At 41.7% G+C, this 27,175-nt stretch overlaps 1 protein-coding gene across 1 annotated transcript in view; it reads left to right on the top strand.

Moving 5' to 3' along the window:
• CNTNAP4 (contactin associated protein family member 4) overlaps positions 1–27,175 on the top strand; it is a 484,789-nt gene that overhangs the window by 108,241 nt on the left and 349,373 nt on the right. The window contains exon 2 of the mRNA XM_068237691.1: positions 20,793–20,903. Coding sequence (XP_068093792.1) covers positions 20,793–20,903 — 111 coding nt within the window. The remainder of the gene's footprint in view (positions 1–20,792; positions 20,904–27,175) is intronic.

Genomic DNA, 27,175 nt, shown 5'->3' with positions numbered 1-27,175 from the left:
AGGTGGTGGCACCCAGTCTCTGTCTGTCACCGGGTCATCATCATCCTCCCCCTCCTGAAACATGTCCTGCTGGGATGAGGACCCCCCAAACTCCTCTCCTGATGCATGGATGGGCTGCTTGACTGTCGCCACAGTCTTGCTGTCCAATCCCTCATCCCCCAAAGTGCCCATCAGCATCTCCTCCTCAAGATCGCCAACAACAGCAGACAATTTACTCATGATGCCTGGGGTCAAAAGACTGCTGAATGACAGGTCGGCGAGTGACGGTGAACTGGCCTCCTCCCCAGACCCTGCTGGGCGGCTGCTGCGAACAGGGGTGGTGGTGGTGGTGAGGGTGGAGGCCTCGGATGCAGAGCTGATGGCGGGCTGCTCATCCTCCGTCATGAGTTGCACCACAGTGTCTGCATCCTTTTCCTCAATGGGACGTTTCCGACCCGGCTGGAGGAAAATGGGAGCAGGTGCTACACGCTGCTGCTGCTGTGTCTCTGCAGCGTGAGTTGCAGATGCTCCTGCTGGGCGGCGCCCAAGGCGTCCACGGCCAGTGGCTATGGGAGGAATGTTAGCCACTGACGCTGCTGCTGCTGCGGAACTGTGCATGGTGGCGCGCCCGCGGCCGCGGCTTGCCACAATGCTGCTCCCTCTCCTCCTGATTCCCTTGCTGCCCTTCCCCTTGCCCAAACCGCGCTGGCTGCCACTTCCAGACATCTTCAATGTTTTGGGCGTATAGACAAAAGTTTTTTAAAAGGGCGGGTGAAAAGTGGGGTACTTTAATGGAGTGGGTTGGTTGGTGAGGTGACTGAGTGAGTGTCCCCTAGTACAGTAAGTAAGTAGTAACAGTCAGGAAGTACAACTAGCAGTTACAATAATCAGTAGTAATCACAAGTAAATTTAGTGTGTGTACACTCAGACAGTGAGTGACCGCACGCAGGAGCTAGTAGCCTATGAACACAGTGACTGAGTGTCCTAGACTCCTAGTACAGTAAGAGTAAGTAGTAACAGTAAGTAGAACTAACTAATAATCAATCAGCGATCAGAAGGAAATGGAGTGTGGGTGGTGTGTGTACACTCAGACAGTGAGTGACCGCACGCAGGAGCTAGTAGCCTATGAACACAGTGACTGAGTGTCCTAGACTCCTAGTACAGTAAGAGTAAGTAGTAACAGTAAGTAGAACTAAATAATTACAATAATCAATCAGCGATCAGAAGGAAATGGAGTGTGGGTGGTGTGTGTACACTCAGACAGTGAGTGACCGCACGCAGGAGCTAGAAGCCTATGAACACAGTGACTGAGTGTCCTAGACTCCTAGTACAGTAAGAGTAAGTAGTAACAGTAAGTAGAACTAACTAATTACAATAATCAATCAGCGATCAGAAGGAAATGGAGTGTGGGTGGTGTGTGTACACTCAGACAGTGAGTGACCGCACGCAGGAGCTAGTAGCCTATGAACACAGTGACTGAGTGTCCTAGACTCCTAGTACAGTAAGAGTAAGTAGTAACAGTAAGTAGAACTAACTAATAATCAATCAGCGATCAGAAGGAAATGGAGTGTGGGTGGTGTGTGTACACTCAGACAGTGAGTGACCGCACGCAGGAGCTAGTAGCCTATGAACACAGTGACTGAGTGTCCTAGACTCCTAGTACAGTAAGAGTAAGTAGTAACAGTAAGTAGAACTAACTAATAATCAATCAGCGATCAGAAGGAAATGGAGTGTGGGTGGTGTGTGTACACTCAGACAGTGAGTGACCGCACGCAGGAGCTAGTAGCCTATGAACACAGTGACTGAGTGTCCTAGACTCCTAGTACAGTAAGAGTAAGTAGTAACAGTAAGTAGAACTAACTAATTACAATAATCAATCAGCGATCAGAAGGAAATGGAGTGTGGGTGGTGTGTGTACACTCAGACAGTGAGTGACCGCACGCAGGAGCTAGAAGCCTATGAACACAGTGACTGAGTGTCCTAGACTCCTAGTACAGTAAGAGTAAGTAGTAACAGTAAGTAGAACTAACTAATTACAATAATCAATCAGCGATCAGAAGGAAATGGAGTGTGGGTGGTGTGTGTACACTCAGACAGTGAGTGACCGCACGCAGGAGCTAGTAGCCTATGAACACAGTGACTGAGTGTCCTAGACTCCTAGTACAGTAAGAGTAAGTAGTAACAGTAAGTAGAACTAACTAATTACAATAATCAATCAGCGATCAGAAGGAAATGGAGTGTGGGTGGTGTGTGTACACTCAGACAGTGAGTGACCGCACGCAGGAGCTAGTAGCCTATGAACACAGTGACTGAGTGTCCTAGACTCCTAGTACAGTAAGAGTAAGTAGTAACAGTAAGTAGAACTAACTAATAATCAATCAGCGATCAGAAGGAAATGGAGTGTGGGTGGTGTGTGTACACTCAGACAGTGAGTGACCGCACGCAGGAGCTAGTAGCCTATGAACACAGTGACTGAGTGTCCTAGACTCCTAGTACAGTAAGAGTAAGTAGTAACAGTAAGTAGAACTAACTAATTACAATAATCAATCAGCGATCAGAAGGAAATGAAGTGTGGGTGTTGTGTGTACACTCAGACAGTGAGTGACCGCACGCAGGAGCTAGTAGCCTATGAACACAGTGACTGAGTGTCCTAGACTCCTAGTACAGTAAGAGTAAGTAGTAACAGTAAGTAGAACTAACTAATTACAATAATCAATCAGCGATCAGAAGGAAATGGAGTGTGGGTGGTGTGTACACTCAGACAGTGAGTGCCCGCACGCAGGAGCTAGTAGCCTATGAACACAGTGACTGAGTGTCCTAGACTCCTAGTACAGTAAGAGTAAGTAGTAACAGTAAGTAGAACTAACTAATTACAATAATCAATCAGCGATCAGAAGGAAATGGAGTGTGGGTGTGTGTACACTCAGACAGTGAGTGCACGCACGCAGGAGCTAGTAGCCTATGAACACAGTGACTGTCTGACTGAGTGTCCTAGACTCCTAGTACAGTAAGAGTAAGTAGTAACAGTAAGTAGAACTAACTAATTACGATAATCAATCAGCGATCAGAAGGAAATAGAGTGTGTGTTGTGTGTGTACACTCAGACAGTGAGTGCAGTGCGCACACGCAGGAGCTAGTAGCCTATATGAACAGTGACAGTGAGTGTCCCTACGGGTACAGTAAGAGTAAGCAAGTACAACTAACTAACAATAATCTATCAGTAATCAGAAGGAAATAGAGTGTGTGTACACACAGACAGTGAGTGAGTGCACACACGCAGGAGCTAGCTAGTAGCCTATAAACAGTGACAGTCAGTGAGTGTCCTACTCCTAGTACAGTATAACTACAATACTATTAGTAAAGGACAGCAGAAATACTGGTATAGATGAGAGAAATAAACAGAGGACAGCTGCCCACAGAGGCAAGGCCCCCCTGAGGCCTAAACCTGTAAGCTTGCAGCAGCTGCCTGTCTCTAATGTAACACACAAGCTACTAACTAAAATACAATGTCTATCTAACTAACAACAATATAGGTGTATATGGCAGGTGTAGGTGAGCAAAAACGCTAGGTAAATGATCACAATAGAGCACTTGCTAAGCCAAAGCACAAAGGAGCAACTCTCTCTCTGTACAAGTCTCAGGCAAGCATGGAGAAACGGAACATGGCGGCCGCTATTTATAGGGTAGGGGCTGGCCAGGGTCCCCCTCTGTGATTGGCTGCCGTCAGAGGGCCTGGAAACCTCTGATTGGCTCTAAGGACATCAATCTGGGCTATGACGCTATTCGAGCTCGGTACCGAGCTCGAATAGCGCCGTTTGCTCGAATAGCTCGAATAGTGAATGGGCTATTCGAGTGTACTCGGATAGCCCATTCGAATAGCTACAGCTATTCGGAGCTCGAATACCGAGCTCGGATAGCTGAAAAAGAGCTCGAATATTCGAGCTACTCGAATATTCGAGCTCTGCTGAGCACCACTGGCAAAACCTCCTGAGCGGCTTAATGCTCAGGAGGCTAAACTTAAACCTTTTCTTTTGCGTATATACTATCTAAATTATGTATTATTATGTATACTGTGGTGCTTGCTATCTAGAGAACTTGGACCCAATGTGGCTCCAAAATATTACATTCAAATTAGTTACCCTGTATATGAATTGCTAAAGCTTTTACTAAGATTCATGAGTGTGCAGACCTTCCAACATGTACCATCATTTTAATGCTGTTTAGCTTAATGCTGTTGGACTTTGACTCAGTTCCACTGGTGCACTATTACTTATTAAGCAGTACCACATAGCTTTGTGCTGAAATGACTCAGAACAGAAGCAAGAAGAACTGCTGTGACTTTGAATAGTCTCATAGTTGTCTATTGATTTGTGAGCTGTTATAATGGCTAGCACAAAAAGATAGCAGGCCACACCCTTGCTGTCTTCAAATTACCCCCTTCCTTCCCATTGTTATAACTTTATTTTTTACCAGCAATAAAGATAGCCTGTAAATGTTAAATTAAGACAAGCATTCCTTTCTGTCTCTCTAAAATTGTAATAACATAAACAGTTAAAAGCCTTTCCAATAGCATTGTACAATGGTTACTCAGTCCCGATGTGCTAGTAGCTGCAGTCTGCAGACCAATTGGGAATCCCACACGGATAGAATCACTGAAATATAAATATGATGCTGAAGCTATACATGAATAAGTAATGCCTCAGCCTGGAAGATCCATGTTAACTTTATGCTGTAATGTATAAACACTAAAAAGTTAATTGGAGAGAAATTTAAACTTGAATGCGTACATCTGTGTCATCATGACAATTCTTGACTAGTTTTAGTATACAAACAATTCATACTGCAAGTATAGAATAAATACAGCAGTATAATTTGATATGCTTATCCAACTCACTGGAAATTTGCAGTCCACTAAAAAAATCAGCATTTACATTTGTTTTAAAATTATACATAAATATTGTAAATATGTATTTCAATAAAAGGGAACTCCATAAATCACCCACTGATCTCTGTTTATAAGGAACTGTACTGAAAATAATGTAATTAAGAAAATTGCTTTTTATTTTTATAAATGTAGTCAGTGTTTGCCCCCTTGCAAAATATTTCCTCTCCCTGATTTACATTCTAAAATTTATCACAGGTAGCAACATTTTTAGTTCTACCTGGGCATCACTGCTTACTGATTGTTTACTGAGACGAAGATACTGCTTCTTTGGCAATTGGAAACAGCCAATATTTCCCACAATGCAACAAGGTTCACAGACAGCAAACTGTCAGGGCCATGACCCTTAAATCACACTGTTAGAGGGGTTTTACCACAATATCAGCCATACAGATGTCTCTGATGATCTATTCAAGAAAAGTTTTCTCATGGTAAAGGGGCTGCACATACAGCAACAAAGCTTTATTCAAAATTACACACACATACTTGAGCAATGTGTAGTGATCTCTGGCCATTTAGTAACCTGTGCTAGCCTATGGCACCTCTAAAATAGAAATGGACTGGGCAATCTATGGAACACCCTTTTGTTTCACTGCAGTGCAACATACATATTGGCATCATGTGACATGTGGCATACCTTCTGCTTGCCATGGCAATGACAGCCTTGTCAGTAGGTTTCTCAGGCACTGATTATGCCTTTATAGGTATATGGTGGGTACCAATCTTCCCACAGTCAGAAAGTCCAGCTTTTGCATGAAAATATAGATACACATTTGGTTTTCTCATAGGGAAGCAATATTAGTTACCATTAGTTAGTTAGTTAGTTAGTTAGTTTGTTAGTTCGTTAGTTAGTTAGTTCATGAGTTGTGCACTGCTGCAGTAGATTGCATGCTTTGCGCACATAATTCCATTGAACTAGAATTGGACAGTTCAGCCTTTCCTTGAAGCAAAAAGCCAAGGATACCAAGGCAGAAAATTACTGCATTAAAGCCATAATGAATGATCACACAGCACTACCTTACCTTACCTCTTGCTCCAAGACCATACATTACGAACTTTACGCCGGGAACATAATGATTGCTAAATTCATCTCTCTAGGAGAAGGAGGATTATATGAATTTCATTGCTGCCACAGTAATCATAGGACAGAGAAATATTCCACTTTATCAATGGTTTTTAGATTGACTTTGACATGCCCCGCTTGCTTCCTTTTGTATTTGCAAGTTGATGTCATTCTATACCATACATGTTCCTTGGCTAAAGCAACCACCAGAAGAAATCATATTTTAAAGTTAGAAGACATCCAATGCCCCTTTGAGCTTTTTCAGCATAATTATATTGTACGTTTCAGCAAATGAGATGGATTAGATACGCAGGATCATTAGTTATCAGAATGCCGTGCCAAATAGCTGCCCTAATGTACAACAACACAAAGAAAACGTGAAGCTTAAACTGCCTGACATTTAATTAATGCTGATGATTTTTGGCAGCAATGAGTTCCCCTTTTGTTGTTGTCACATAATGCTAAGGTTCACTGTCGCAAGTTTGTTCTGCTACTTCGCTGTAATTCAGCTCTTGCCAACTAGATGAAAATTATTATTTTTCGATTCTTTGGTGTTTAAAAATAAAAGTCCCCTTTGTGCAGAACATAAGCATGTCACTTGGTCTGTACTTATAAACACTGCTTAACCTCCTTGGGACCGCCTAACGCCGATTGGCGTCAAGTCCTGGGGCTGCAGTTTGCAGGAGATCACGCAACCGCCGTCTATACACATTGTACAGCGCTGTGATCAGCAGCAGCGCTGTACTGGGGCAGCCGTGTGACACGGCTGTCCCCTCCTGACTGTCGGCGGTTTTCGGCTGTCATAGGCTGAAGCCTATGACAGCTGATCACATGGATTGGCCAGCGGGGGGAACACAAACAAATATAAAAAATAGCAAAATGTATAAAAAAACAAACATTAAGTAAAACATAAATAAACAAATAAACATCCAGGGTTAATCTGACCCCACCAACAGAGAGCCCTGTTGGTGGGGAGAAAAGGAGGGGGGAATCACCTGTGTGCTGTGTTGTGCGGCCCTGCAGCTTGGCCTTAAAGCTGCAGTGGCCATTGTCACAAAAATTAGCCTAGTCTTTATGGGGGTTTTCCACTGTGGTCTTCAAGTGGTTAAAAGATTGAATGGATAAAATGTTGCACTTGTATGTGGTAGGATTCGTTTACAAAACTAAAATCTTGTTTTGTCTCGTAACCTAGCATATTTAGTGGAACACTTATTATAAATGGTAGTGTACATGAAACTTTAGCTCTGTCATTTTAATATTAGCTTTATTATAGGTCTTATTTACGTGAACTAGAGGTCACCTTCAGTTTGGAGTCAGTTGCTCAGCTTTTACACCGATCTTTCTCTGTAGTTCAAGTTTGGGCTGGCTTAACAAAGCAACCTGAATGCAAAACTCTGTGTATACTGGCACTTATGGTAGAGGTGCTATTGCTCCATGTGTGCTAAACCTCACTGTAGAGGTGCTATTGTGAATGCATCTTCAAAAAATGCTATCTTCTGTGTTGGTGTGCTGATTTTGTGCACTTAATACTTTTTTGAATGACTTATGACTCCACTGACTTCACTTGCCTTTGTTTGACACGATGCGCCTGACAGAGGGCTAATGGTGTTCCAGTGCTTTACAAAGTTTTGTTAACTTTTCAAGCCTGGTGCCTGGTGGCTATCAATTACTGTTTCTCAGAAGTCCTTAGAAATAGAGATGAGTAAATATGGATGATTCCTCTTCACTAGGTAACTGAATTCAGGCTATACCTTATACTGAATGAATAATTAAATTATATTTCATTTAAGAACATATACAAAGACATACAAACATTAAAAGTGAAATGAAAAAAATCTGACCTTGCAGCACTAAGGTTTCAAGTTTAAATCTAGGCCAAGACACTATCTGCAAGGAGTTTGTATGCTCTCTCTCCATATTTGCATGCATTTCCTTTAGGCACTCTGGTTTCCTTCCACATCCCCCAAAAATCTGTGATGATTAGTGACATATCAACAGACTGTAAAGTGCTGCAGATGTCAGGGCTACATAAATGCACATTAGTCATTATTTACAAAAAATAAATCGCCAAGTTTGCAAAAGGTATTGAAGTCATTGCGATATGAAAAACTGTGTTTTCATGAAAATGCATGTCAAATTTCCACAAATTTTTGTTGTGAAAATTAATTTGGATACTTGGCACTTAGATTTCTGTTCTTTTAATAAAGCAGGTTCTCTAACACTCACAGTGTTTCTATAGTGGTTACCAAACATTTGAGTGGTTGCCGAACATTTGAAATTGAATCAACAAAAATTGGGCGGGAGCAGTTTTCTATACTTGGAGGTGGGGCCGCTTCCTTTGACCACCATATCTCCAGAACTAAGAAAATATGAATAAATGAATACACGACGAAAAATGAGAAGCATTTAGTGAGTTATCTCTCCTCTGTCAACACAATGACTTGTACTTGCTGTAACCACTTAATTTTGAAGTCTATTTTGTCACTGATTGGTTGACTGCCTTGCTTCTATCCTCTGTGGTCACTGCCTTGCACTGCATATGCATTTCACTCTTTCACATGTATAGGTCTCTGCTTTATTTGTATGAGAACTTTATTTGTATGAGAAGTTGCTGCCCACTACAGTCCGAGCCGTTATAAGATCAATCAATCTCTATGGGTTTTAGGATGAAACTGAAATCTAAAGCATTGAACACGTTAGATAAAAGTCATTTGAAACATCTAACGAACAACAGATTTTATTATCATTTCCATTTTGGATGACAGTTGCAGTAAAAATGTAGCTAAATGACAACAACAAGCAACTGATATTGGGTATTCTGCCCGCTCCTACTGGCGGATTCAATTCAGACTATTGGGCAGATATTGTGCAGTCAACTAGTGTGTACAAGTCATCTACACTACATTGTTCCAGAGTATTAGCACATGTCAGGTGAAATATCACTTCTGCTTGCACACCCAGTCTTTGAACGACAAAATAGTTTTGAACATTGGGTGTGAATAACGGCTTTTAAACTACTTGATGTTTCTTTTAGCCAGGTAATTGTAACGATTGGTGTCAGCACGTAGAGAGAATCTGATTATTGGTGATCTGCAGTATCACCAAGAATGCAGATATATACCTGATTATTGATGATCTGCAGAATCACCGATAATACAGATATATTGCTAACCTCTGGACACCTGTAGGTATGTGAGTGTTTGGTGTAACAGTAGTACTTTGAGTAATGCACCTGCCGAGCAGGCGATAATCGGCTGTAAAGGAATACTGCTCTTGAGGACACAGGAACCTTCCAGCAGCCTGAGACTCTCCAAGGGGTGGAGTCAGGCTGGAAATAGGAAGGACCAGAAAGTGAGTGACACCTGAAGGTGGATGTCACTATCTGATCTGGAGACTATCTCTTAAGAGGAGAGATAGCTCTCGAGGTCGGGCACGCCTGGTCGGTAACACACGGACAGATAAAGTACAAAGACAGAAGACTGATTCGGTATCCAGGACAAGCAGGGTTTGTCAACGGAGTATCAGATATGCGAGGTACCGAATCAGAGGACAGAGGAGTAGTCAGGAAAGCAATAAGTCATAACAGATATCAAACAATGCCTAGTCTGGGTGTGAGGTCCAAATTCTTGTGGTCAGTATAGACAGTAATGGTATGTTCTGCACCCTCTAGCCAATGTCGCCATTCCTCAAAGGCCAATTTGATGACTAGAAGTTCCCTATTGCCTATATCGTAGTTTTTCTCTGCGGGTGAAAACCTACATGAAAAATAGGCACAGGGGTGTAATCTTCCCTGCAACCCAGAACGCTGAGACAGCACAGCCCCTACCCCTACCTACAGAGGAGTAGTCAGGAAAGCAATAAGTCATAACAGATATCAAACAATGCCTAGTCTGGGTGTGAGGTCCGTGGTCTCTACACACTGGAACTAGTCTGAGATATAACAGAATGATCGTACAAGTTCCCTAGTCTCAGGTGCGAGGTCTGTGGTCTCTACACCCTGGAACTAGTCTGAGGTATAACAGAATGATCGTACAAGTTCCCTTGTCTCAGGTGCGAGGTCCGTGGTCTCAGCACCCTGGAACTAGTCTGGAGTATAAACAGAATAACAGTACAAGTAATCTGGCTCAGTGTGAAAATTCCCAGGTCCACCTGGTTCAAAAACACTGTTGGATCTGACTAGGGTCTGAGTGCTTTCACGTAGTGTTCGCAACGGCAGAAAACTTGCAACTGGCCAACAGCAACTATATATGGAGTAGTGCTCTCCAGCACCACCCCTAATTGATCAACCAATAGTATCCTGCTCTGGAGTCAGTTGATCGGCGTGATCAGCTGATCTCTCCATGCCCAGTATAAAAGTTCTGCCTCTCAGCGCGCGCACGTGTATTTCTAAGCTTGTGTGCACTAACAGACTCAGCCACACCAGACACACGCTGCCGCGTGCAAACCGCCGCGCTGGACGCGGAACCAGCCGCCTTACTGTTATTACATGCGGCGGCTTTTCCGCGTTCTGCTCTGTTACCAGATGCACGTTTCCGCGTGCAAACCACCGCACTGGACGCGGAATCAGCCGCCTCCTCAGCAGCACACGCTTTTCTGCGGTGGCTTTTCCGCGTTCTCTCACAGTACCCCCCCCCCCCACCCGAGGAGTGTACTCCGGACATCTCCTGCCCGGCTTTTCATGATGCAACTTATGGAACTCCCTTTTTAACTCCTCTGCGTGCATGCGACATTCTGCCACCCAAGTTCTCTCCTCAATGCCATACCCCTTCCAGTGCACCGAATACTGCACGGAGTTCTGCACAAGCCGAGAGTCTAGAATCTTCTCAATTTCATACTCAGGTTGGTCATCAATCAACACGGGAGGGGGGGGGGGAGCGGAATCTACATGCACTGCCGGTTTGAGCAAGGACACATGGAACGATCTCACACCTCGCATGCTGGTAGGGAGATCAATGGCATAAGTGACATCATTGATTTTCCTGATCACAGGAAATGGACCCACAAATCTGGGACCTAACTTGGGAGACAGTTGCTTCAGAGCCGAATGTCATGTGGACACCCAGACCAAGTCTCCTGGAAGGAATTCCCACTCTATGGAACGTCTCTTATCAGCCTGTTTTTCCTGACTATGAAAAGCCCTCCTCAAATTTCTTTCTACCATTCCCCAAGTCTGCTTTAAGGACTTCTGCCAATCCTCCAGGGCTGGAAACGGAGTGGCAGCCACTGGTAATGGGGTGAATTTAGGTGACCTTCCTGTCACCACCTGGAATGGGGAAAACCCCGAGGAGGAGCTTTTCAAATTGTTGTGTGCAAATTCTGCAAATGGCAGGAATTTGACCCAGTTGGTTTGTACATCTGCCACATAACACCTCAGAAACTGTTCCAGAGACTGATTGGTTCTCTCGGTCTGGCCATTGGTCTGTGGGTGGTAGCCTGATGAAAAAGATAGCTCCATGTCTAACTGCTGGCAGAATGCCCTCCAAAACTTAGAAACAAATTGGACTCCCCGATCTGATACTATATTTTCCAGAATACCATGCAACCGGAAAATATGTTGGATGAAGAGATCGGCCAACTCCTGGGCTGAGGGGAGTCCTTTCAGGGGGACAAAATGGGCCATCTTGCTGAATCGATCGACTACCACCCAAATGACCATCATGCCCTCAGACCTGGGGAGTTCGCCCACAAAATCCATGGACAGATGGGTCCATGGCTCACTCAGGACTGGCAATGGTTGCAATGTCCCAACAGGTGCCTGACGGGAGGGTTTGCTCCTAGCACACACTGCACATTCTCTTACATACTCTTTGCAGTCAGTTGCCAATGACGGCCACCAGGCACATCTCGCAATGAGGTCCTGAGTTCTGGTGGCCCCGGGATGTCCAGCATTCTTGTGGGAATGGAACAACTGCAGTATTTGTAGACGAAAAGGCAATGGTACAAACATGACCCCCTCAGGCTTCCCCTCTGGTACATCCTGTTGGAACAGACCCAACGTTTCTGTCCAGTCCCTCCAGGTCTCAGTGGCGGCCAGAACCACTTTCTGAGGCAGAATGGTTTCTGGGTTTGAGGGCTGTGCTGTTTCGGGCTCAAAGCATCTGGACAAGGCATCAGCTTTGATGTTCTTACTACCAGGGGTATACGTGATTACAAATCTCGAGAAAAATAATGACCACCGGGCCTGTCGGGGGCTAAGTCTCTTAGCGCCCTCAATGTACTCCAAATTCTTGTGGTCAGTATAGACAGTAATGGTATGTTCTGCACCCTCTAGCCAATGTCGCCATTCCTCAAAGGCCAATTTGATGACTAGAAGTTCCCTATTGCCTATATCGTAGTTTTTCTCTGCGGGTGAAAACCTACATGAAAAATAGGCACAGGGGTGTAATCTTCCCTGCAACCCAGAACGCTGAGACAGCACAGCCCCTACCCCTACCTACAGAGGAGTAGTCAGGAAAGCAATAAGTCATAACAGATATCAAACAATGCCTAGTCTGGGTGTGAGGTCCGTGGTCTCTACACACTGGAACTAGTCTGAGATATAACAGAATGATCGTACAAGTTCCCTAGTCTCAGGTGCGAGGTCTGTGGTCTCTACACCCTGGAACTAGTCTGGAGTATAACACAAATACAGTTCCCTAGTCTTGGGTGCGGGTCCGTGGTCTCAGCACCCTGGAACTAGTCTGGAGTATAAACAGAATAACAGTACAAGTAATCTGGCTCAGTGTGAATTCCCAGGTCCACCTGGTTCAAACACACTGTTAGATCTGACTAGGGTCTGAGTGCTTTCACGTAGTGTTCGCAACGGCAGACAACTTGCAACTGGCCAGCAGCAACTATATATGGAGTAGTGCTCTCCATCACCACCCCTAATTGATCAACCAATAGTATCCTGCTCTGGAGTCAGCTGATCGGTGTGATCAGCTGATCTCTCCATGCCCAGTATAAGAGTTCTGCCTCTCAGCGCGCGCGCGTTTATTCCTAAGCCTGTGTGCACTAACAGACTCAGCCACACCAGACACACACTGCCGCGTGCAAACCGCCGCGCTGGACGCGGAACCAGCCGCCTTACTGTTATTACATGCGGCGGGTTTTCCGCGTTCTGCTCTGTTACCAGACGCACGTTTCCGCGTGCAAACCGCCACACTGGACGCGGAATCAGCCGCCTCCTCAGCAGCACACGCTTTTCCGCGGTGGCTTTTCCCGCGTTCTCTCACAGTACCCCCCCATGACTTTTATCTAGTGTGGTTATGGACCTTTAAGAAACCTGAAGGGAACAAATGCCCTAAATGGGTACTTACCTCAGTAGATGGAAGCCTCTGAATAATCGAGAGGGCTCCCTTATCCCGCTTGCCTCCACCAATCCAGCGCTGGGACCCCCCCCCCCCCCCCGAACCTATGGAATTGTTCAGGCTCATCCATAATATTAAAGGCTACTGACCTGCGCAGCTAACCGATCATGCAGGAAGATGGACGTTTATAGACTGTACATACTACACAAAGACAATACAGATTCCAAGCTTGCAATACACTGCAGTTTGAGATTATCCTCATTTTTGGAAAATTCATAGCTGGCTAAAAGATGAATTGGAAAGATACATTTTAATAACATTACATTACAAACAGATTTGTGCAGCTCTGATATATATATTTATAACAATTTTATGGAGGAAAAATTTCACGTAAAAAGACACTAATTATTATTATTGCTAAAAGTTGAAAGCAAAGTAATCTTCCATGAGTCATTTAAATCCCGACCTTTTGATTATAGTTAGCTGTATTACATTCCTAGCTATGCATACAGAGTTGATGAAATTATTGATCTGAGTTTTCCTCAATTCATTTCCAATATGACAAATTCAATCCACACAATGTACGCGAATAGCTCAGGTCATTACTACACATGGAAAGAGATGATAAATTATTTAAAATACCAACCAATACCCTTCATCTAAAGCCAGTGGTACGGATACAGTTCTGGGCTTATGGGAGTCCCTTGACTCACCTTTAAATAACCCGTGTTACTATGTCACTAAAATATATTTAAAAAAAACAACCCTGAAAATGTATTCTAAAAAATCTTATAGTCTACACATAAAAATAAAACTTAACAACAGCATCAGTTAGATATTGCAACCTTACTTATCTTTTTTTTTTTGTAAAAACCAGTTATGTCTATCATTATGTTACTTTTTCAAATTAATCTTGTTGAGCCACCTGTTACATGTTATGAATGAGAATCATTAGCTGTGTCTTTTATGTTGAAAACAGATATTTTTTATTAGTTCTTGAAGAAGTGTAACCCAGTTGGCTTACAACACCCAGAGAGCTGGTCGACATCTGGTCAGCTTGATTTTTGTATCTTACAAGAGCCTTCTATCAGAAATGACAGGTGTCATTACATACATTTAAAGACATAAAAATCTTGTAGTCTGTAAATTGTTCATCAAACGATGTCTCTAAGGAAAGACCAAATCAGGTAGACTGTAAAAAATGACCAGAACAAGTAAAATGGGAATAAGAAGTCAGTGTACATTCACTCAAGAAGAAATAGTGCTGGTGATTAGGTAATATTTACTTGCACCTCTTGCATAAGCAATAACATTTTAAAGGTTTGTAAATTATTGTTTTTAACCACTTTAAGACACGCTGACTTATTAAAACATCCTGTTTGAGCCTGTTAACGGCTCCAGGACGTTTTAATAAGTTGCTCGCTCCCGCCGCTTTGCACGTGTGTGCGCCCCCCGCTGCCGTTAACCATTGGGACACCACGATCTGTGATTAGGAAAAAGGACCGAGTGCTCCTCTACCCAATCGCAATGCCTGGAATGAATGGAGCAGCCACATCCATTCTCAAAAACAGGAAACAGTCATAGTTAAGTAGAATGTAAAAAAAAAAAAGTGAACACTTCCTATAAAACAGGAGAGTGTTCAATGTCGCCATCCAGTGGCCAAAAAGTAGAATTACACATACAGGCACATACATTTACATACACATAATACATTTTAATAAAAAAAATAACTTACACTTCCAAAGTCTTGCCCAAAAAATAAAATAAATAAAAAATCAGTTAAAAAAATTGCATAAATAGTTGCCTTAGGGACTCAGCTTTTTTATCTATATTTTATGAGGGAATATTACTATTACCTTACTACCTAGGGGCTTGTAATTATGGACCAGACAGAACCCCCCCCCCCCCCCCCCGAAAAATAACACCTATATTTCCAAATAATAGATTGTCGCCAAACATTGTGATAGGGACATAATTTAAACAGTTTAATAATCGGGACAGCTGGGCAAATATAATGTGTGGGTTTTATCCACAGGAGAACATTTTATTTTAAAACGATAATGGCCGAAACCTGAGAAATGATTTTTTTAATTTTTTTTCTTATTTTTCCTGTTAAAATGCATTTAGCATAAAAAAAATTCGTAGCAAAATGTACTATCCACAGAAAGCCTAATTGGTGGTGAAAAAAACAAGGTGTACATCATTTTGTTGTGTTAGGGAGGAGCACTGACAGGTGAAAATTGCTCTTGTCCATTTGGGTAAAAACCCCTTTGGGGTGAAGTGGTTAATATACCATTTCATTCAGCCCTCGACATCTACATATAAGACTCTATACAGAATGTTTTACTTACAGCTACTTGACTTATAATATTGAGTGTTGTATGTTTGTACATAGTTGGCTTTGCATCAAATCTAAAAAGTTCAACTCCAGGCTCCAGGTATAGGCATTATGCTTAGTGAACTGTAAAATAGTTTCTTAGACACGTACCAAATAATTACATAATGCTCTCCTTACCTCTGTTATCAAGTGAGGTAGCATCAAATTTGGAGCAAACTAAGCCCAGGCTTAAATGAAAATCCCAACCAGACCCCTTGCAAAAGGCCAGTGGCAGGTAAGTGTAATGGTGTATGCATCAGGTGTCTCCACAGTGTTATTTGCTAGAAGCCAATTCTGGAACAGCCTGTCCATCTATGCAGGCCATGTCTTCAGCCTACACAATTGGCAAAATTCAGATGTAGGCCAGACTGGGGAGCGGGTAGGTGACCATTTCACTCTGCTTTAGACTGTTAGTCAACTAATGCACAGGGTAGGTACCTGCAGCAATGGTTCCTGAGATGGCTTTGGTGAGAGTAAGTGAGATATATACCTTTACAGCTGCAGTTCTCCTATATGCTAACTACAGAAAGATATAAAGCCCAGACTAATAAATACCTGCCTGTTATTTACTGCCTTACACACACACACACACACACACACACACACACACACACACACACACACACACACACACACACACATAAAAAACAGCAACGTTCAATCCGTGTTCAGTGATCATGTATACAGAAGATCTAGATCTATTAGTGGGTCGGATATTGATTGGTAACAGAATCAGACTGCTAATTATTCATTGATAGTGACTTTTAGATTATAGTAGGCAGTTGGACACTGACCAGCACTTGAATCTTGGGCATAAAACAACACTTAATGTGTTTGATACTGTCAGATTACGTTAATGGTAAGTAAATAGGGCTACATGTTTTATTTATTTTTAATTTAGCAAAAATTCCTGATTTTCGCAAAATTCCTATTTATGTAATATTCAGAGTTCGTTAAAAATTCATTTATGGTGAAAACATGGGTTTTGCTGCTAAAACTATTTCACAAAGCTGTGCCTATTTTTTTTTTGTACTTGAAGTTTCATGCTTGCTGTTATCAGTGTGCTGTTTCAGACATTATTCTCTGTTATCAACTGTCTCTTGCCATTACTGGTTTCGTTCATCCTTATGTAGTTTGAAAATGCACCCCAGGCAACATTCCTTTGGCAAACATATTTTTATATTTACAGTAAATTTAGGAAAAATTACAGGAAACATTTTTTTTTTCAAAAGTCCCTGCTTTATTTTTTTCTATTGGCAAGCTGGAGTTGTAAATGTCCCTTTTGTTTATTTTTGGTCTGCTTTGTGTAAGGAATTAAATCTTTATTCTTTTAATCATTATATTATGGGGTTATGACTTGCATACACATAAGAACTCATCAGTGATTTTCCTTGAATACAAAAAGGTGAGAAGGGGATGGAGACAACCGAGAGCCCACTATAGGGTAGTATGTAAAGGGTTGTTTCAGGAGACAACATTTTGAGGAGGAGTTGCAGGAGATAGAGGTGCCCATGAGCTGAGAGACTTCTCAGTTACTCCCCTATTTCCTAAAGAAGTGGGCTTGACGTGTTGCAACAAAGTGGCGTAAAATTCAAATAAAATTGTGTCCTATACTGAAATAGACCCATTGTGTCCTCTGTTGGGAGGTAAGTCTTCCACTGCCTCCCAGTTGTAAACTGTTTTTAATGTATTTTATTCTTTCTGGGGCCTCTGTTTAGCTTATATCAGTCAACAGTGATTTTGGTGCTCCAAAGCTGCGCCATGCTCAGGCATATATTCTGCAGACTGTTATTAAATTAATTTTGATTGGCATTGGTAAAGAATACACTTTGTTATAAATATAAGTAATATGCACTTTTAATATTAAAGTCAAAAAAGCAATGCATGCTTTCCGAGCCCAGACTAAGTCATTGAATTCTCTACAAATGTTTTCTAGTACAATGTAGACAATAATTAGAAAAGCTTGTTTTATAGCTGTATATACGCTTTTTGTTTAGCTGAAGTTTAATACAACACTTTTAAGATGCCTGGTTAGGATTCACTTTAACTTTTATAATGTACAATAGGTACTCATTATGTGGTGTATGGTAGTTTGTTGGGCTCAGGGGTATTTGAATTTGGTCCAGTCAGTTCTTTATACTAAGCTTAGAAATCTAGAACACTGATAAATCTCAAATAGATGCAAGCCCACATAAGTATGTTTTTGTTCATTAGGAGCATAAGTAAATATTTGGAAAGCCAAACACAATTATGGAGTACTCAAAACTAATGTATAGGTGCCAAGGGATACTTGAGATGATGCAAGTTACAAGAGGAAGAACTTGGCCCCATCATTAAAAAGGGGATACATGCTGAAGTAATGTTGAGAAACAGTGTTATAACTTTTCATATGAATGGGCTGCTATCTTTTCAGAGTATTCTGTATGTGCCCCATCATTCTGCGCCTTGAATATTAGGATTTTGCCAGACAACCAGCAAAAAAGGGTCAATTTTTATTCATTCAGCTCTACTGCATCAGTACTCATGATATTTTTTTAAACTGGACTTTTTAAAGCACTAAATGTAAAGTCATGCATTTTGGTCGTACCAATGGTCTAGTACCATACAAAATAAATGGGATACAGTTGGGGACATCAAACTTGGAGAAGGACTTAGAAGTACTCATCGACAACAAGTTAAATAATCGTACTCAATGCCAAGCCGCTGCAGCTAAAGCTAACAAAATTTTGGCATGCATTCAAAGGGAAATAAAAACTCGGGATGCTAGCATAATATTGCCCCTGTTTAACTCTCCAGTAAGGCCACATCTGGAATATGGAATTCAGTTCTGGGCACCACATTACAAAAAAGATATTGCAGTTTTAGAGCAGGTGCAGAGACGAGCAACAAAATTGATACGTGGGATGGAAGGTCTCGCTTATCAAGAAAGGTTAGATAAACTGGATTTATTTAGTCTAGAGAAAAGACGCCTTAGAGGAGATCTAATTAACATGTATAAATACATCAGAGGACAATATAATAGCTTGGCGGATGAGCTTTTTGTCCCTAGGCCTTCTCAAAGGACTAGAGGACATGATCTGCGCATGGAGGAAAAACGTTTTAGCCATTTATTTAGGAAATAATTATTTACAGTAAGAGTGATTAAGATGTGGAATGCATTGCCACAGGAAGTCGTTATGGCAAACTCTATACCAGGGGGCTTAGATGCTTTCCTTGCGTTGAAAGACATCCATGGCTACAATTAGTAGGTAATGCCTAATGATGTTGATCCAGGGATTTTATCTGATTGCCATCTGGAGTCGGAAAGGAATTTTTCCCTTTTGGGGCTAATTGGACCATGCCTTGTAAGGTTTTTTTTTCGCCTTCCTCTGGATCAACAGGGATATGTGAGGGAGCAGGCTGGTGTTGTACTTTGTACTGGTTGAACTCGATGAACGTATGTCTTTTTTCAACCAAAATAACTATGTAACTATGTAACTATATGTAAAGGTCTCAACAGGCATTTGGTCACTCTACCTAGCCTGGCATTTAAGCTGAAAGAATGGCGCTAAGGGTATAATTTTCAAAGACTTTAACTGGCCTTTTTACCATGTTTTTTGTCAAATTTATGTCAACATATGTTTCTTAACCCACTACTGAAACTTTGAAACAATATGAAACATCACTTCTTTTTCTGCTACTGCCATTTTTGACAAGTCAATATACCATTCAAAGCCATGGCCTTTACTTATGGCTTATTTACTACATGCCTGTTAAGAATGTTTTTATGAGCTTGAAATTCCAGATCTTGCTGATTAAAATCTTCACCCGGTTTTGGAGCTATTATTCCTGCCAGGGCATAGATTTCAATCATCACTGCCGCGCGGTCTGCTTAGTCTCGCCATTCTTGCCACTATGCGTGTCACTGCATCTGCTCGTTTTGCTGTCAAGCTGACAGCAGAGCTTTTGTATATTAGGCAGGAGCCAACTGCATTGGCTCCTGACCCCATGATTGCTGTGAGCCAACCACAGTAATCACATCAAAGAGCATGGACAGCTCTAGTTTTTGAGTGGCCAGAGCTATGTGGTCCGCAAGAGATTAAGGAATGGAGACTTTCAGTATGGCTCAAAATACTGTACTGCAAGAATGAACAGCAAACATTTTTCAGTTTGATTATTTTGTTTTCATGTTGATATAGAACGTACCACATTTCACAGTGCTTCTGACCTGCATAGCACACATTACCTTAGTAATATGGGCATTAGCTAGGTAACACTGGTTATGCTAATTGCGCAATATGCACTACATAGTTGGTGTAAGTAAAATTTCCATGCCCTCTCTTCACATTGCAACTTAACCAATATTTAGTGAATATGGCCCTACGCCTCTTGCTCAGTGCAGCAGGGTGGTAATTTCTGCACAGGTTCATAGTAACAGTACTCTCCACAGGGCACATTAAGGTACATTATGGGTTCACACTGCACGCGTTGCCGACCGTCCAGATTTCGGCAACGCATGCAGGAGGCCGACACGCCCGGCATCAAAAAGATTGCATGTGTTCTGGACCGCATGTGTTCCGGACCAGTGCAGTCTGGGATCGCATGCTGCACGCATTTTTTAACAAAACGCGCGACTGACCCATTCACTTTAAGTGAATGGGATCAGCCACGCAACGCATACAAACACCTACGTTTCTACGCGTTGCATTCCGAATGCATGGCCATCCGCGTTTCATGATGTGAATGTGGCCTTAGTACTTTTGCTATGCTGTAAAGAAAAGTAATTTCCGTATGTGCTAAAATGGGTGCAGATAAAAAGGACATTTCTTTTTATAACATTAAAATGGATTTTACCTGCAATTATCAATGAGTGTGGAAATTTTGACATTGTATTTATTTTGTTATGAAAGTAAAATATATTTTACATGCAATTGAACCATGTTTTTGTTTTTCTTTTGTTGATACATTTTCAATAAAAGTAGTCCTGAGCCCTTTATGTGCTTTTCATGTAGTTTATTGTGGAGAAAAATGCTAAAAAAGCACACAACAAGATGCAAAAAGTGTGACTGGTCTCAGTATCACTCAGTATTTACTTGTGAGAATATAGGAATATGGAAAATGTATGACTGTGGGTTGCTAATGCACTTCTTATTTTTTACTTAGATGACTGTGATGGTCAGCTTGTGTCCTCCTTGCCTCAGTCATCCTTCAGCAGCTCATCAGAACTCTCCACAACACACAGCGCAGGATTTGCAAGGCTTAACAGGAGGGATGGTAAGTGATTCATTTCACCATCTTTCATGATTTCTTTCTTTCTTTGGTAGATGTTATCAGCAAAGTGGCCACATAATCCTCAGTGTGGCAAAAATATCCTACTGACTCATTTAATAACATAGTGATAAATCAGAAAAAAAGCTGAAGCGTGCACCTTCTGTCATATGGATTTATTGTCCTCAAAAGTGACAGCCAGTGCATCAAGGAAACAGCCAATTTTGACACTTCAATACATGGTACAGTCCAATGTGCAAAACCGTGGTGTATACACCTCTTACGTGTCCATGGAGGCAGGCTCAGCAATACTGGAGGTAGGTGCGGGCACTAGATGGTGGGGCGACGGCCGTTTCTGATCGACGCTTGGTCACGCGTTATTGTGACTTAGCCAGAGGTTAACAGCCAGACCTTAGCAGGCCAGCGATATATATACATATTTTGCGCTGTGGAGCTTATTCACTCACGATTGAGGTGGGAAGTGCCACACGCCATCCTCCTTTTTCTTTTCAACCTCATTTAATAACAGTCTTGTTCCAGTGGTACTGGTGTTCTATTTACCATTTGTATGTCACATACAATTAACTATTTCATAAATGTATTTTTACTTCACACATTTACTTTAATGCTTGCAATTTTGAACTATAAGGTTTTTCTTTCCACTTTTTTCAATTCTTAGATCTGGCCATATTTCAAACTTGAAAAAAGTTGGTAAGACATATGGAAGATTACTTTGCTGATTCCTTTTTAAAAATATGACTTCCTTGAAATAATTTATAAGACAAGTAGGACCGGCACCACTCTTGCAAATAGTATCAATGCAATGCTCTTTTATTGTCAACAAGGCATAGCAATGACAGACGCTGTTTCGGGACTCAGAAAGGGCTGAGTCCCGAAACAGCGTCTGTCATTGCTATGCCTTGTTGACAATAAAAGAGCATTGATACTTTTTGCAAGAGTGGTGCCGGTCCTACTTGTCTTGTGGATTGCTGCAGGCCTCTTAGGGCACTGAGGCCCTGACCAGGGCACACTCGAAGACTATCACCATTTGTGGTGCTCCTCCTATACTTTGTTTGTTGAAATAATTTATAGGCATTATATAGCATTATAGTACTATTAGAACTAAGGTTGATAGGCCAGTATGTTAAAGAAGTAAAAATCAGAACTGCAATTCATTGAGTAAACAAAGAATGAGTTTAATAGCAATGATAATATCCGGTTCAGCACCGCAGTGCCGAAAATCTCATGCATCCGAGCAACATACACCTCCCATTCATTCGCCTATAACTTTATTGCTACTAATCACAATGAATTGATCTATATCTTGTTTTTTCCGCCACTAATTAGGCTTTATTTGGGTAGTACATTTTGCTAAGAATTATTGTTTTCTAAATCCATTCTAACAGAAAGATTAAGAAAGAAATGAAAAAAATCATTATTTCTCAGTTTTTGGCCATTATAGTTTGAAATTAATACCGTAATTAAAACCCATGTATTTTATTTGCCCATCTGTCCCGGTTATTACACCATTTCAACGATGTCCATATCACAATTTATGGTGCCGATATTTCATTTAGAAATAAAGGTGCATTTTTTCAATTTGCGTCCATCACTATTTATAAGCTTATAAATTTAAATAATATAATAACATACTCTCTTGACATGCATATTTAAAAAGTTTAGACCCTTGGGTAACTATTTATGTTGTTTTTGTTTTGTTTTTAGTGTAATTTTTTTTAATTTTTTTTTTAATACCAAATGTATGTGGGCAATTTTTGGTGTGGGAGGGAAACTGCTTATTTTAAATGTAAAATCATAAAATTGTTTAATTAAAAATGTATGTGGGTGCAGTTTACTATTTGGCCACAAGATGGCCACAGTGAAAAAAGTCCTGGATGCGAACGATCTCGCATCCAGGAACTAAAATTCAGAGGAGAAGTTTCCTGGGGGCAGAAATGGATAGAAAGCGTCGGTATTTCTGCTGGGAAATTAGATTGATGAATGGGAATTATATTCCATTCACTGATCGGGGGGCTAGCGGCGGGTGGTGGGTGTGCGCGCGGGAGCACGCCCGATTGCGTGCACCATGCGGTGGGAGCAGCAGTGCCTATCTGGACGAGGAAGTTCGTCCAGATAGGCCGAACTGGTTATTATACCTCTACTCACTTTTCTTTCACCTTCTTTCGGCATGTTGTTAGTATGCCTACCAAAATAATCCTTGATTAACCCCTTCGGGACCAGCACCCTCTGCCCCCTTAAGGACCAGAGGGTGCTGGTCCAGCAAACCGCCGCTTCCCGACGAATCATTCGTCGCTCCCTCCGGACACGCCGCTCTGTCCCTGCCGCAGGCTGCTCTCTCTGATATCGCTATGAAGGCAGAGCGCTGTGCGCCGGTCAGGAACCGCTTTCATTAGCTCCTGACCCTGTCACTCCATGTAAGCCAATGGGAACGGCTTAAATGAATGACAGGGCCAGGAGCCAATGAAAACGGCTCCTGCCTGGCTCACAGTGCTCTGCCGTTATAGAGGCAGCAGGGCATCACATTGCGGCGGGGGCAGAGCAGACAGAGCGGCGGGGATGGGCGGGGGCATGCGGTCAATGGGACGTAAAGTTTACGTCCGATCAGAACTGCAGCGCCCCCTGCCCGCCATAGATTCATACTCGTTCGGTCCGCAGGTAGTTAAATAGCTTTTCCCAATGAGCTGTTTGGTTCTGTGTAGAGGTTAGAGGAAGACTAGCAGGAGTGAATTGCCGTTGCTTGTGATTTTATATAGCAACAGTGATCAGGCATGGCTCTCCATTTTACCCAATGCAAGGTGTGTGAGAAGTTACAGGAAAGTAATATAAAACACCGACTTAGGTAATCTTGCTAGCTACTCTTATGATTTAACACTAAGGCCTGGAGCACCCCCTCTCTTGATAAAGTGGTGTGACTGCTGCGATACCGGTGGAGTGGTCTGCTGGGGGCTCCCTCCCCCTGTCGCACACCTTGTGGCTGCCATACTTTCTCAGTGAAGTATACTGTTTATTGCTCTCTGCACCATTGCCCTCAGCATCATACTCACTGTTTTTCAAAAACTCTGCATCCCCCTGCTATTGTATGTTTATCCAGATGTGATCCAAATCTGGTCTATATTTTCACAGGTTTATGATTCATTTTTGTTCATCTTTATGTTTTTTTGCTGATAACTATGGATGCCTGAATTTCTATGCACAGACATTGCACTTTATATAAGCAGCATCTGCACCCGGGTTCAGTCACTGGGGAAGCTCTATTGTGAACACCTCAAGTGATAGTCTAGTTTATTGATGTTCTCATGGGTGGTTCCAGGATGCAATATTATTCTATGCATAGGTGTATACATTGCACGAGGTGTGTGACATCGCTTTTTAAAATGGTTTTATTTCTTTACATAGTGTTATGATGGATTAATAAATTGTTTATACTTTTCTACATATATGTGTGGCGCTATTCTATGGGCCATATTGCTTCCTCTTGCTACTCTTAGGATTTACAACAGAATGCAAAATGGGTGCTAGGGAAATTTGGGCACAAGAGAAAATGATTGATATTCTATTATTGGGCGGTGCTAATTCTGGTAGCAAAATATTGGTATCTTTTATTTTACTCTTGCTCAACCTAATCCTATTGTTGCATGAGCCCTCCCTAACCCAAACTGACCCCACCAGCAACGCCTAACCCTAACTAACCCCCCATCTATGATGCCCCGGCTGCAAACCCACTGATACACACACCACCTTCACGGCAAAAAAATTATAAGGATCCAGGGCCAATCTGGGCACCACAATGGGCCACGGCATAGCAGGTGTCCCTGATGCCTGCTATTTTATCGGGCACCTTTGACACCAAAATTTTCTCTTGTGGCCCCAATTAGTATGGGTGCCTATGGTCTAAGCCTAACACTGATTCCCCCTTACCTACTCATAACCCTTACCACTATCTAAGACTAACACTAACCTATTCCTCTCTACTCCTAACACTAATCTACACCACGCATATGCATACACATGGTAACTTACCCTGCCAGCCACTATCCCCAATGCAATTTCCCTAGCTCCAGCAATGTGTATATATCTGCTTCCTCCAGCGCCCACATTGTCCAGAGTTTGTGCTTCGTGGTGACTTTTTTTTTATTTTGCCTGCTAGAGATGGCCAGTGAGATGTTAATAGTTTTAAATTGATGCAAAATTTTTGAAAATGTACGCAGCTTGGAATCAAACCAATCAAAATAATCAAATGTGGCATTTGTTTGGTCCAATTCCAAGCTGCACAAATAACATTAAAGAGGAACTCCAGCCTAAACAAACATACTGTCATTAAGTTACATTAGTTATGTTAATTAAAATAGATAGATAATATCATCTCTTACCCACACTGTTTTAAAAGAACAGGCAAATGTTTGATTTCATGATGGCAACCATCTTTTTGGTTGAAAGGAGGTGACAGGGAGCATGAGACACCGCTCCAACTGTCCTGTGTGCTGAGCACCTCTCCCAGTTGCTAGGCAACATGAATAACAACATAGGAAATCCCATCATGCTCTGCACAGCATCAGGTAAAAAAAAGCCGGGCTTTTTTTCTTTGATGGGTGGAGCGTAGTTAAAAATGCAGCTAAAAATGATGCTTTGGTAAGAAAAACAAAGTTCTGATGCTGTGAAACTGTTAATGAAACACTAAGCCTTTTCAGTGCTGCTGAGTAGATTTTTAGTCCGGAGGTTCACTTTAAATAAATGAAGCTAAAATTAACTCAAAATTATTAATATCTATTGAATTTCACACATATATATATATATATATATACATGTACAGTAACTTGTAGGTTTTTCTCCATGTAATTTCACAGTGAAGGACAAATGAAATTAACAACTCTGCCACAGACATTTATTTCAATAAGCTATTATTACACAGATCTTTGAAATCTCAGTATCATTACTCATGGTCAGAGCTATGTGTTGGCATGGATATACAGCAACTTGATTTTTTTCTTGTTAATACACCATAAATTATGTAGCCATAATGTGACACATAATATTTGTATGCTTGCAAGACCACCAACACATTATGTATCATGAAAAATTACATAGTGTCATGTTCCTTTTCATTCTTCCAGCTTCATCACTTGTGTTGATAAAGCATATTGTATCAATATTAGCAATACAATACATTATATGTCATAGGTAGAAACAATGAGGCTTTACTGATTGTTACTGATTTTGTGAAGAAAAATGGGCCCAAAATAAATTAAAATATATTACATTGTTTATGTTGATCCCATTGGTTGTAGAATTGCTATATTCAGCTGTACATGATGTTGCTTCTAGTTTGCATCATTGATGTGTTTGATACTACAGAATACTTTAGTATAGTGTTATTTTTTGCAGCACTTTCTAGGGTACATTGCTCAATTTATGTCATTAACTGTGCCTTAGAGTGGCTCACAATGTAATGTCCCAGTCATAGTCATAGTCTAATGTATGTTCTCAATTTCATGGCCAAATTTAGGGAAAGCATATTATCTTAAAAGTATATTTTGGAGATGTGACAGGAAATAGGAGTGTTCTGAGAAAATCCACACATACAGCTCTGTATAGAGGTGTTCTGTTCAAGTTTTAAACCTACTGTAACTGTATAAGATTGTTAATCTTCCTTCCCCTCTCTTCACTCAATAACATTAAGGAAAGACCCCAACAGATTTTATTGCTGCTTTATCCTCTTTCATAGCCTCTAACTTCCTAAAACTTAGGAATATGAGTAAAACAAAACAAATCATTTTTTCACAGTCTCAGTCTACTTCTCTGCCTAATGTTAATAGCACCTATATAACCTCAGTTGCCAAAGCAAGTTGTTAGTAGTGGTATTATTTGATTTCTCTCTCTTATTTGTTCCTCACATTTTTGCTCTAACTAGAGATGGCCTGAACTGTTCGCTGGCGAATGGGAACCGCCGAACTTCCGGGGTTCGCGATCGCGGAGAACCACAAACTTTTCCGAAAGTTCGATTCGCCCCCATAGTGCATCATTAGGGTCAAATTTGACCTTCTACATCACAGTCAGCAGGCACAATGTAGCCAATCAGGCTACACTCCCTCCTGTAGCCCCCCCTCCCCTTATAAAAGGTAGGCAGCGTCAGGCATTGGACTCACTCATGTGCCTGCAGTAATTAGAGAAGGGAGGGCTGCTGCAGAGAGAGCTATAGGGAAAGCTTAGTTAGGCTTCCGGGGCTTAGGTCCGGAAGTAAGAGGCTATGATACAATCTA

The sequence above is a fragment of the Hyperolius riggenbachi genome, chromosome 1 (genome assembly GCF_040937935.1).
Source record: "Hyperolius riggenbachi isolate aHypRig1 chromosome 1, aHypRig1.pri, whole genome shotgun sequence".
Classification (NCBI taxonomy): domain Eukaryota; kingdom Metazoa; phylum Chordata; class Amphibia; order Anura; family Hyperoliidae; genus Hyperolius; species Hyperolius riggenbachi.
Note: the sequence above shows the minus strand (reverse complement) of the source record. Positions and strands in the feature narration are given on the sequence as shown.